General features: G+C 30.2%; 1 protein-coding gene across 1 annotated transcript; it reads right to left on the bottom strand.

The window, feature by feature from the left end:
- Window positions 1,538-3,931, bottom strand: LOC105162090 (SPX domain-containing protein 1-like). Its single transcript, XM_011080015.2, has 3 exons — window positions 3,467-3,931; window positions 2,631-2,757; window positions 1,538-2,238 (listed from the first exon to the last, which is right to left on the bottom strand). The coding sequence occupies exons 1-3, from the start codon at window positions 3,755-3,757 to the stop codon at window positions 1,805-1,807; spliced, it is 852 nt and encodes a 283-aa protein (XP_011078317.1). The 5' UTR covers window positions 3,758-3,931; the 3' UTR covers window positions 1,538-1,804.

Below are 13,387 nucleotides of genomic sequence, written 5' to 3'. Positions count from 1 at the left end.
ATATTTATTGATGTGGCTCAACTAGGGGCGATAGACAAGTCAAGCCTGCTCAAGAAGCTCTATTTGGAGCTCAACTCGAGCTTGAGCTTAAAGTATTTTGTTTGGCGCTTTTTATTTTTTTATTTTATATTTTAAATATTTTATATATTTAACTGTATAGTCAATATTATATCAACTTTATATTCAAAATTAATTATATATCATAATTATTAAGTAATATCACATATTTTAAATTTAGCTAATGATAAAACATGATTTTTTTTATTTATATATTTGATCTCTATACAAAAATAAGGTTAATCAACACGTTAGTAAATTTATTATTTATTACTATATATTTTTTATATTAATTATTGATTTTTAAATTATCTAATAGTTTAAGAAAATTAGAAATACATTTTTCTTAAAAATAATTTGAACTTGTCAATTTATGATAATAAATAAATGCTCTAATATAAATTTTATTTTAATTATAAATAAAAATATTAAAAAGCTCAAGCCGAGCTCGAAAACTTCTAATAAAAGCAAATGGTGGTGGAAGAGAGAGAGAGGAAGGAAGAAAGATACGCAGCGGGTGGTGGAAGACAAAGAGAGAACGGGTAAGTAGGGGCGAGTATTTTGTAACGAGGAGTAAACATATGTCATGTGTATTTTAAAAAAAATAATTTATTTTATAATATAAATTTTAAAAATTATATCTATACGATACCTATATATTTATTATTTTAAAATTTCAATCCAAATAAATTCTCATTTTTCGTACATATAAAACTAAGTTGGAAACATACAATCGAAGCATATTTTTCATTATTCAATTGAAGAATATTTTTCATTTTTCTCATGAAAACCATTAAAGTATTTTCATCCTATCAAAAATGTTGAAACTAAAACTAACAATAATAATAAAATCAAATGTTGATGGTTGAGATATTCTCGAAATTCTTGGGATGCTTTGTTAAGCATATATATTAGGTTAACGAAAGAAGATTTTATCTTGGATTTAATAGTTAAAAATGATTATTAACCTTCTACCGAAACAATAAGATAATTTAAAAGTATAAAACAGCAATTAATATTAAATATATATGATTAATTACAATAATAATCTAAATATGTTTATTTTCAAAATGTAAACAAAATAAATGTGCATAAAATTTAAAAATATACTCAGTAGATACATATAAAAATTTATAATTATTTGTTAAAATATATCAAGATTTTAAATTTTATTTACTAAAAGAAGCAATTGTGAATTGAACGATAAAAAGACATAAAAATAGCGGACAAAACTTTTCAATTCACAAAAATTGCAATGAATAGAGAATTGGTATCAAAATAAACCAATAAATTTCATATGCATTCTTTTACATAAAAAATCAATGAAAATGTCATATTATATACCTTACAACATTGAAACATATGAGACACTAATTGAATAAGACTCTATTTTTTTTTTTTACATATATTAACTTGATATTGTATTAAATATATATTTAAACATATAATCTATCATTTATATAAAAGAGAATATTAGAAATAGGAAAGTAAGCAGTAAAGTGTTGCATATATGATTCAAACTCGGAATGCGTACAACTCCAAAAATCTTTACACAAAAAGAATCATTTGCAGCATAATTGGATTGATCCAAAGTGCCTTTGAGATGAAATTTATGCATTTTACACCTGTGTTAGTATAGAAAACATGCATAGCAAATGCATGGGTTAAGACTTAAGAACACAAAAAGACCAGACCAAGTTACATAAGGGGAAAAACAAATGACCTGTTTCCCTCCGCAGTATTCTCGCTACTTAGCAACTTGTTCAAGAACAGGGATCTTATTCCAAGTATCCTCTAGCCCACTAATTTGCAGTGGTGGTAATGAAAAAGCACTAACAGTTGAACTTCCGCTGCGAATTTCTTTAAGAACTCGGAGTGCAGCCAAAGTGCTCTTCATGTAGAGGCTCTTCATGTATTCTATCTCCGCGAGCTCCTTGGATTCTTTGATCAGACCCTCATCGGTTGCAGAACTTGTAGAGGGTTCGATCCGGTCAGCTGCCTCAACAGAAGATGGGGCTTGATTCGCAGGGAACATCTGGTCGAGCATTCTCTCGCACTCTTTCACAAGCTTGTACAGCAGGTCAGTGGTAAAGAAAGGCTGTTGCAGGACCTTCTGAATGAAGGGCAGGCGAAGAAGAGCTCCTGTTCTTTTGTCATATTTCTTAAGTATTTTGACCAATCCTGTTCAGTAATAGCCCGAAACGTTAAGACACAAGAAACTACAACAGAACTGAAGTGTGTATTGAAACGGCAACAGAGACCAGTTTGGGCCTAAATTAGAAGTCAGCATTGTGTTCAGATTATGCGAAGCTCATGCATCTTATATTCATGAGTGACGTCTGTGACTCACTACACCTACTCTTTATCTCTAGAAATTAGCTACCGAGACAATATGCTCGAAACTCTGTGATCATGGAGGTTCAATTGAGGGGCTATCAAAGCAGAAACTCTGATCTAGTACTGCTTTTACAATAACAAAAGAATCATTTCTACAGTCCTAGTAGTAATTCACAGACACGAAAACGAAGCAATCAAAATATGAGCTCAGAGAAGAAAAGGAGTTGAATATTTACCGGTATAGTTAAGAGCACTGTAATTCTCCAACAAAACCATCTCCCCATGGAAGTCAACTATTTCTTTCCGGATCCTAATCATCTCATCTTTCCTATCTTTGGCCTTTGCCACTCTATCCTGCAATTCCTGTATACACAAATTGCACTGTCAAATGTTGAAATCTCCTACCTGTAAGTACTATATGCAGCAAGATTATTTAGTGGAGAAAAAGAATGCTGAGGCGAAACAATTATCTGCCAAACATCCACCGCATCTAAAAACTTATGCGTGAGAAAAGTCATTTAATATTAATATCTTAATGATGTGCAGCAAGAACTAGTTAATGCAGAGCATGAACTTTCCTAACTCAGAGGCATCTACAATCATATTGGTTCAAAGTGGGTCTACTTTTACCAAGATTGAAAGCATGGGTAAATCTAGCCCAGACCCAACTCGACCAAATCTGAATTAAATTAATTATAGGGCAAGTACAATACACTTGTCCGTCTCACATGGCAAGTGTAGTATTTTCCTGAGACATGGGGCAGCTCTATGATGTTGATTCCAATTTACCATTACAATAGGAATTACTCAATATCATGCAATCACCAAATTCATTAGTTTTACCCTCCACAGAAGTAAAGATTTGCTTAAAGTTTACAGCCACAAAATCAGCGGTATAACATTATCAAGTGACAAAACGAAGGAGACAAACAGAAAACCAATAAACAGAAAGAAAAGGTTAAATTAGAGACTAATAAACAAATCTAGCGAATCGGCAAGCAGATGAAGTTGGGAATTGGAAGGTTAAAATTCACTCCGATTAACAACCAATCATCGGGGAAGAATTAATTACCTTTAATCTGATGATGTACTCCTCCTCTTGCTCAACAAAGAAGGCATTGAATTTCTCAAGCTCATCCTCCAAAAGCTTGACGAAATCCACCTCTTCCGCCGTAATCGCCTCCCTCTCTCCGCCACCGTCATCCATTCTCCGCCTCTTCTGAGCCCTCTCCTCGTCACAGGGCTGCTGCTTCGGCTCAATGAGCTTGAGCCGCTTCTTCAACTCCTTGTACGACAAAAACTTGTCTCTCCATTCCGGCAACGTCTCCTCAATCTGATTGCTCAGACTCTTCCCAAACTTCATCTCAAGAAAATGAAAAACAAGAGAATTCAGCGGGATCGAAATCACGGGCTCACACCCAAAACTCCTCCAGGCCGGGGAAATGAGGGAAATCAGGGTGCGGGGGTTGATATATAAGGGAAAACGGAGAGCAGAGAATATGCGGAGGATTGAGGTGGGAATATTCGTTTGTCCGAAGAGGATATCTTGGTTATATTCCTCTAAAAGACGGCGACCTCTTGTAGTTTTTATTCCCACTTTTTGTGAAGGAGAGACCACGTGGCCCTTCAATCTCTGTTAAATACCAGTCTCTCTGTACTACCGACTGCGACATTACTGGGCTGGATTTACTGTGCTTAAATGTAATTATTTATTAAAAATTAGTGTAATTATCACAACCACTCTTTAAATTTGTCATAATTATAAATATCTTTTATTTTATTCAAAAAATTATCGGTACTTTCTCAATTTTAATAAATTTCTAACAATTAGCCCAATTTGCTAATTTTTCATTAGATCTTCATTTATTTCTTATGGTGAACTGATCAAAATACTCTTATAAACTAAAAATTATAATTTTATTTATTTATTATTTTTTATTTTTTATGAACTAATTGAATAATTTTTTTATAATTTTTTTAAAAAAATAATAAATAAATAAGGGTAAAGTTGACAACTCCAAATATTTATTCAATTATTACATAATTCATTAAATATCAAAAGAAATATTTATAATTTTTTAAACTGTAATGATATGTTATTCATAATTATGATAAATTTTAGAAAAATCGTTATAATTATCCTAAAAATTAAGGACCTTAAAGTAATTTTTGTATTCTTGTAATCAAAACCACCGCCATATTGCAGGGCAGGCTTTGAGCAAGTGTGTTGAAAGATTTCGTGAAAAGATCCAAGTTACAATTTTTTTATTAATCATCGTTATAGACAAATATAGATTTGATTAATACTTGTTATATATAATTATAAATATCTTGTCATTATTTAAAAAAGAGATAATTATATTTCCCTCTTTTGAGTTTTGATATAATTACAAGTAAATTTTCTGTAGTTTAAAAAATTATATTTAGCACCTCTGATGTTTGCTCTTGTCTAACAAATAAGTCTTCAGTTAGTTAAAATTCACTGAATTTATTGATATTCACAAAAAATAAAAAAATAAAAATTATATTTACCTTCGATTGACTTATTACTGACGTATAGCAGGTCAGACAAATCCTTTAATGATCAAATTACCTCATACGTCTTCATACATTAATACATGGGAGGAGGTATATCTTCACCACAAGGACATTTTGATCGGTTTACCATAAAAAATGAATGAAAAGCTAAACAAAGACTAATGGATCGAGCTAATTGTTAGATGACAGTTAAAACAGAGGAGTATCAATAATTTTTCAAACAACGAGCGAGAATTTATAATTAATCTAGATCTCAGGGAATCTCGTTGTAATGTACTCTTTTTTCAAAAGGAGATTTAAAAAGTTGGTTCGTTCACTCTTTTTTAACTCAAACTGGGGACTTAATGGGTGTTGGGGTCAGCTTATAAGGTTTTAAAACATCTTATAAGATGATTGAAAGTTTCTGAAACACTACAAAATATTTGATAATTTTTAGGAAAATAGTTTAAAAGTTCTACAATAAGATGTTACGAGTTTATAAACTCTTTAAAAAAAAACAGAGTTAACTTATTTATAAAACCTTAATAATTAAATACTTTGAACGTAATTACTAATTTATTATTACTAACATTTTATAAGCTTCATAATCTTATTTATTGCAGATATTTAATTAATTCCTTATAAGATGTATGAGCTCACAAGATCTTTTAAATAAGTTTAGCTAAACACCCTCTTATACGCTTCTCAAAATATCTTGTAAGATTTTTTAGAGTTTATAAGCTCTTGAAAATTGCTCGATAATTTTTTTTAAAAAATTAGCTTATAAAATCCTAAAATAAGATGTTTGGATCTTATATTATTTTTGTAAAAAAAAGTTAACTTTATTTTTTTAAAATCATCTTATAAGCTCTATATAATTAATATTTCATAAGATAAAAATATCTTCATTATTTTGGTTATATTTCAATTCGACATTCACATATTTTACACTATTTTTGAATTTTTATTTGGAGTTAAACTAATATATTATATGTACGAAAGTATTTTTAAAAAGTTGGATATCAAATATGTCAAGAAATAGCTGCTTACTTGATTTTAATGATATCATATCTTTTTTGGTTATTTTACTAATAAAAAGATATTATTATGCCAAACATCATAGCATCTTATAAGATTGAAAAGTATCTTATAAGTTTTAATATATTGTTTTGGTACCTTTTTGGTCCTATAACTTTAGGTCATTAGTGTTTTTGGTCCTGTAACTTACTCCATTCACACATTTAATCTTTTTTTGATAAATTTAATCCTGAACATCTAATATTTGATCCTTTTTTTAGAGTTTAGTCATGTGTTGATAATTTTGGTCTACAATAGATATCATATTTGGTCCTATAACTATAGGTCTTTAGGACTAAAATTATCAATAAAGAACTAAATTGTTCTTTTTTATTTCAAAGTCAAAATTGCAAAAAAGCCCTTGCATGTTAAAATTCAGTTAAAAACTTCACACTGTTTAAAAAATAGGAAAAAAAATCTTATCCATTTTATTAAATGTAGCTCATTTGCTCCTGTTCGTTGAATACACCTAACGGCATTAATTATTTACTAATTGACCGTAATGCCTTTGTTTATTATATATTATTTTATATTTTAATAACTGTTAGATCTTTTTTTAGTGTATAAAAGTAGTAGGATTTAATCAAGTAATCTCAACCATTAAATCTTAAATTAATAAAGGATTAAGGGTCTAAATTTAACAATTTTGAATATATATTATATGTATAACTATAAAATATTATTTTTTAAACAATAAAATTAATCCCCTCCCCTACGCCCTGCCTCCGAGATATTCTGACTTCTCCACACTTCCAATAGCACAGCCGAGAACATATTCAAACCTAACAATTTTCCACAAAATGGTGACGACACGTATAACTTGTATAGATCTTTATCTTTTTTCTAGTGGATACGATTCATCTGTTCGTAAAACTATTTACTCAATCTTAGAGTCTGCCCTAGGTGGCCGCCACTGTCATCTAGGTCATCTATGGACGATGTGGCCGTTGATCAGGGCGGTTCGTCTTCACCCATATTTGAAAAATATTAAAATATTTAAAATTTTATTTTTATATTTTTTGTACTAAGAATGCGATGAAACTAACTCTCCCATAATCCTCAAGGGCTAACATAAAAATGTGCTGGCCCGAAAAGGCCCAAGCAGTCCAAAAGGAGATTGCAAATCCTAGTGTAAAACAAAGCCTAAGGTGACTCTCAGGAGACTCAACTTGAGTAAGCCCAATACAAGTAGAGCCCCCAAGGAGTCCAGTAGTGCCGCCCCATAAAAAATGCAACCGACTAGAGCGAGGAATGCTCCAGGCACCAGCGGCATCTGAATGTATCCTGTTGAGGTATCAACATCCTTTTTTTTTTCTATTCCGCTATCCGATGCTTCCATTATCTCACATCTTAGTTTTATAATTTCAAAAAATACTCCATACACATTTCTCATATCACACAGAATTGCTCATATTTTTGCTTAATATATATATACAACTAGTTTTAGTAGGAAACAATTTAATGATGGGATTGAACTTCCCTCTTCCTGGTCTTGTGCAAATTATTGACTTCCGGTTTGGGATATCCCACAGGCAGATCCGAATCTCGTCTTTGGGTATCATCATTGGGAAGTCAGTCGCCCTACATCTTCTCCTTATTATAAGCCAACCCCCAAAGCATAGTACAGTACGCGGAAATTGGGGATATAAAACTGTCCACATATGTCATTTCACGCCCGTTACAAAAGGTCATAAGTAAAACCCGCATATTCCACAGGCATAATTATTATGCCTATCTTCTTCCACAATTTCTTTTCTATTAAAAATTGAAATACCACAATTCAGCTAATCAATGTCAATTGGCTTGGCTCCACCCAAAGCTGACAAGCGTCTGCCAAAGATTTTTTATTTATTTATTTTTAGTTTTTTAAATATTTATATACGAAAAAAATATAAACAACTCCTTTGTATTGTAAATGGGCAAATTATTCTCATATAAAATAAAGAATAATAAGTTACATTCCTATACTTTTTAAAATATAGCAATTTGCCCCATGTAATTTTTAAAACGAAGAAAATTTACCTCCTTAGACAGAGAGGTAAATTGGTTCATTTTAAAAAGGTATGGAGAGATAAATTGCTGCTTTTTATCAAAAAGAGGTGATCTGCTCATTTGTAATATTATAAGGGAATAAACTGCATTAAGCCCATTTATATACTTTTGAAATTCATGAATAGTCCTATTTTTCTGTTAACACTATGTAGTGTTATTATTAATATAGCTTGATCAAATAATTCAAGTTATCCATAGAAAGGGTTAAAACTTTGCATTTACTCAAAAAGGAAGCCATTGTCCTTCCAACTGTGAACTCAGAACCTCTGAAGATAACGCAATCTTCCAAAAAAATTGGGACTCTTCTCTTTTCCTTTTGCAATCATTATCATTTGTACTCTCTTCTCTAAATTTGAAATTTTGAATTTCACAAATTTTTGTGGAAAAAGGAGGGAATAACGATATTTTTTGTAGGAGTATTCTCTAGTTAGAGCGTGGCACCCAATCTTATTTCGGAAGCTTGGCAAGAACCGTCCTGCTGATGAGCATGAATTTCCTTCTATTTTTTGCAGGATATCTTATTTACTCCAACAGTCCAACTTTGCAACTTGCACCCCTGAAGTGGGGGAAGTGATGATGCCCCCTAAAATCAATGGGTCAAGCTCACAAGTTAGATCTACTAGTCCAGCCGATTAAGAGCCTAACTGGCTCACCATCCGGTTGGATAAGGCCACAAGCAGCACGGATAAAGCCCATCAATAGAGAAGAAAGGTCCACAGACTTACCTGCTGCTTTACTGAACTGGTAGGCCCCAGAGATAAACCCATGTCAATCGACAGCTTGGATGACATATATGCAGCTTGCCAACATATTGTATGCGTCATTTTAAAATATCTCCAGGTGGTTCCCTGTAAATTAGGCATAAATGAGCTGGAAAGTTTGTAAATAACCAATTCTCAAAAAATTAGGCAAATTTGGCAGGGTTTCATCGAGTTTACATACCTCAGTCAATACTTATCCAAATCACTAACGGTTTGTTGGGTATGATAGCGAACTCAAAGAGCTTTTCAATGTCGTATGACACTCAACAATCCCCCTCATATCCAACTTTGTAGAAGCCTGAAAATAGAGATTTATTGCAGATTTCTGGTAACATCAAACAACATCGCACTTATTCTCAAACTCTCACTTTCTTACACCATTATCTCTTGATTTTAGGATATTTCAAGCTTATATTTTGCAGTTCATAAGAATATATACACCTCATCACTAATTTATACCATTATTCTCACTTTATTTCAGATTTTCTCTTTTATTTCTTCTTAATCCGTTAGTGACTTGAGCATCGGAGTGCTAACCTCTATTGTGTAGGGCCAGTTCTTCGATAATATTAAAATTCTCTTGAAGATCCTTCTACCCTTGTGGTGTAGCCAAATTTCTGGTATACATAAAAAATAATATATTAGTATTCGTATTGCATGTATATATGTACATCGTTATCAATATAATATATATTGTACAAAGTTCTCGTTTTTAATTTAATTCAAGTAAAATAAGCATTTATAATGCATTAGATGAAATTATTAGGCAGTTTTTTGCATGTGTTAGGCAATGGCAATTTTTAATATATAGAAAAATATTACGAGCTTCACTAAAATAATTACATTAGTCTAATTATGCGGCACATATATTGCATGTCAGGGTAACAAATAACACGAAAGAGGACCAAATACAACGTCAGAGAGCTACATACAACCATGAAATCATAGGCTAGACAAAAAGCCCAAGAGGTAGGCAATTACCCCGGAAACAACCCACCCCAAGCCCAACATCCATGATCAAAGGTTCCAAGGGGAGGCCCAGTGAGAAACCAGAGCAGATCCACAGTGGGGATTTGTGGCCCAGACTGGGGCCCAAAATCAATTTCTATCACTTTTTTTTTTCTTAAAAAAATTTTTAGATACAAAAAGATTGTGGCAGTAGATATATATACAATTGTTTGCTGAGATGTTTCTCTACTGAAAAATAATTAAAAGTTCTATATAGTGCCACCAAGAAGTTGAATGGTATAAAATGATTCAAAAAGGGCATTGATGGCAATGAAAATACTCATCTACAGTCTATGGATGGCAATAGATTTGGCTTGGATCTGGACTCAGATCCGGACCGAGTTTTCAAGTCAAATAGGTTGGGTAGTAACATTTTTCGTTCTGTAATTTAGAATTTTTTTATTTTTGGTCTTATTGGTTATGGGCTTCTAATTTTTTATTACCTAACTTCTAAAAAGTGACACTTTTGGTCCCATGACACATTTTCTTTATATATTATAACGAAGAATGTCATGTTTTTAGCATATGGTTGTTAGAGAGTTTACACTTTTGATTCTATATATTACAGGATTCTTTCACTTTTAGTCCTGTAACTTTTAAAAAGTAGTAATTTTGGTCTCATGCACTTAATGATCACGTTGCATTTTCCTTTAAACGTATAATGAAAAGGTGTAGTGGGACCCAAAACTACTGCTTTTTTAAAGTTACGAAACCAAAGTAAGAATCCTGTAATCAATGGGATCGAAAATGAAGAACCCCCCGAAAAATGCTATTTTTTTCGTTAAAGTACCTTAATTTTGGGGTCTAAAGTGTAATATATGATGCATGGACATGGACTTGGACTCAGCGACACGAAAAACTTAAAAAAAATTAGAATACGGCACGACATTGACACAACTAATATAATATATTTTTTAATTATATATATGCTCAATTTCTCATAAAATTAAAATAAAACATATGAAAAAATTTGAGATAAAATATAATATAAGCATATCTTACGTTAAAATTCTTAATCAAATGTGGCACAAAAAAATATGCAAATCAGCTTATTGCAAAAAGTATGTAATGGAAAAGATTTTAATCATCCAAATTAATTATATCATCATGACTATATCTCAATTTTTTTCATCCCAAAACTTTTAATTTGAAATGAGTGAATTAATTTTCTTTTTCTTTTTTATTAAATCCAAACTTTTTTTTTCTTAAGATAGTCCAAATCTCTTTGAAATTATTTAAAAAATTTGAAAACGTGTTGAATACGCCTCCTAAATGCGTCGGACACCAACAAGTATGTCCAACACTGTGTCCTTTTTTTTATTTTATTTTATAAATTTGAACACGCCGACACTTATTAGAGCCGTGTCTGAACTTTGTTCGTATTCAAAACTATATTAGATAATTTTTTAGAGTATATGTGTATTACAGAGTGTGAACAATGATATAATTGAGGATGTATATTTTATTGCGTAAATTGCATAATACCCCCCGTATTTTGGTGAAATAGTAAACAATTCCTCTGTGTTTTATAGGCAAAAAGCCCCCTGTATTTTATAAAATATAGCAAAAAATTCTATCTCTATTAGAAACTAACGGGGAGTGTGCGACACTAGCCTATTGTACGAGTGAACCTCATTTCTTGTCCTTTTTGGAATTACTTTAAGTGTATAATGTCCGTTTTACTCCTTTCTTTCATATTTAAATATATTTTGAATTAAATTATTTATATTATTATTTTATTTAAAACTATCTAATTAATTTAAATTATTTATTAAGTCCAAATATACTACAATAGATTACATTTATTTATGAAATATATTAATTTAATATAAAAATACCTAGAAAGAATATAATTTTTTTAAAAATTAAAACTTTGAATTTAAAAAAAGGATACAAATTTAATATACTAAAATTCAGTTTTCAAATTAAAAATTTATATGAAATATAATAGCCACTTATAAAATTATACATTATTAACTCAATTAAAATATTATTAATTTAAATATATTTTAAATTAAATTAATTGTATTATTATTTTATTTAAATATATTAATTTAAATTATTTATTGAGTTCAAATATATTACAATAAATTATATTTATTTATGAAATATATTAATTTAATATAAGAATACCTAAAAAGTATATAATTTTTTAAAAACTAAAATTTCAAATTTAAAAAACGCAATACAAATTTAATATACTAAAATTCACTTTTCAAATTAGAAACTTATATGAAATAATACTAATTAAATATCAAAATACCAAAAAATTAATATTAATTATTTAAGTTATATTATTAATTATAAATAATAATTAAATTAAATATTTTAAATTATTTATTATTTAAAATTTGAAAAACTTAAATTATTTTTACTTTATTTTTTTTAAAAAAAATTCTACCTTCTTCTCCGTCGTCAGCATGTAGTGGTCGGTAACGACACCTGAGCGATGGAGGCAACCCTTCTTCTCTGGGCAATCAGCATCGCCCAAGTCCTAAACTATGGGTGCGATGTTGCCCCAAATCTAGCCTCGGCGGTAGCGGCTAAAAGGCGCGACATTGTCGCCCAAGGTCGCCCCCACGACACCGTCGTCCTTTTTGTTAGTGGTCGGTGACGGCACTACAAATACATATATATTATATTATATATAACAAAAAATCATATTTTAAATTATTTGAGATGTGGACCGTTTATTTTTTATAATTGAAAATAAATGACTATATAAATAGAATAATTGGGCAATTCAGCAAAAAATTAACGCCTTTAGATTTTACATAACAGAAAGGGAGAGTACACCATATCTTAAAAAATACCGAAAATCTTTTACCTATTTTTTTAATACATAAGACTTTTTAGCTAAATTTTGAAAATAAAAAAAGATTTTATGCAATATATTCTATTTTATTTTAGGCAATTAATAATCCCCTTCAATTACTGTGCTACGCGCGCCTTGAGGAGACGCGCTGGCACGCCAACGCATACATCATTCGTTATGATTCTTTGTCCACAACGCTATGTCTGAAATGGTAACTATTTTTTATTTGACTTTTAATGTATGCTATTTAACTTTACCAATTTCAAATTCTCATTACTTAATTGCATAATTTCATGATAAGAAGGATTTCAAATAATTGCAATTCTTAAAATATTGATAAAGTTTATATCTATATATAATGTTTGTTTCTGTTCAATAAATAGATTCGTTAGTAAATTTTATCGACATCAGCAAAAAAAAAAAAAGAATGAATGAAAATTCATATTGAACTTTGATTCACTTACCGACTTATTGCAATAAATAAATCTTCTATGACTAAATTATCTTTATAAGGATGAAGATGTACCTCCTCACAACATTAGCCTGTTAAGAAGTATAAGAGTAGCTTGGTTAGAAAAGATTCATTCGACTTGCAGTAAATTGATAATAACTCGATTGTGAGTAAATATGAATTTTCATTCAATTTTTTTTACTAATATCAATAATTTTTTTTGAATATTTGACTGCCTGATAAATTTATTTATTAAACAGAACAAATATTAAAAATAATTTATGTAATTTTTCAAATAAAAAATAGAAGGGG

Source organism: Sesamum indicum, linkage group LG5 (genome assembly GCF_000512975.1).
Source record: "Sesamum indicum cultivar Zhongzhi No. 13 linkage group LG5, S_indicum_v1.0, whole genome shotgun sequence".
NCBI lineage: Eukaryota > Viridiplantae > Streptophyta > Magnoliopsida > Lamiales > Pedaliaceae > Sesamum > Sesamum indicum.
Note: the sequence above shows the minus strand (reverse complement) of the source record. Positions and strands in the feature narration are given on the sequence as shown.

What these genes read in the sequence shown, in the direction of transcription:
- LOC105162090 (XM_011080015.2), bottom strand. Translation starts at nt 3,757, where the DNA reads ATGAAGTTTGGGAAGAGTCTGAGCAATCAGATTGAGGAGACGTTGCCG. An exon ending in AGTACATCATCAGATTAAAG is followed by an intron (nt 2,758 to 3,466) that starts GTAATTAATTCT and finishes TTGTGTATACAG; the next exon opens with GAATTGCAGGATAGAGTGGC. An exon ending in CAGTGCTCTTAACTATACCG is followed by an intron (nt 2,239 to 2,630) that starts GTAAATATTCAA and finishes ATTACTGAACAG; the next exon opens with GATTGGTCAAAATACTTAAG.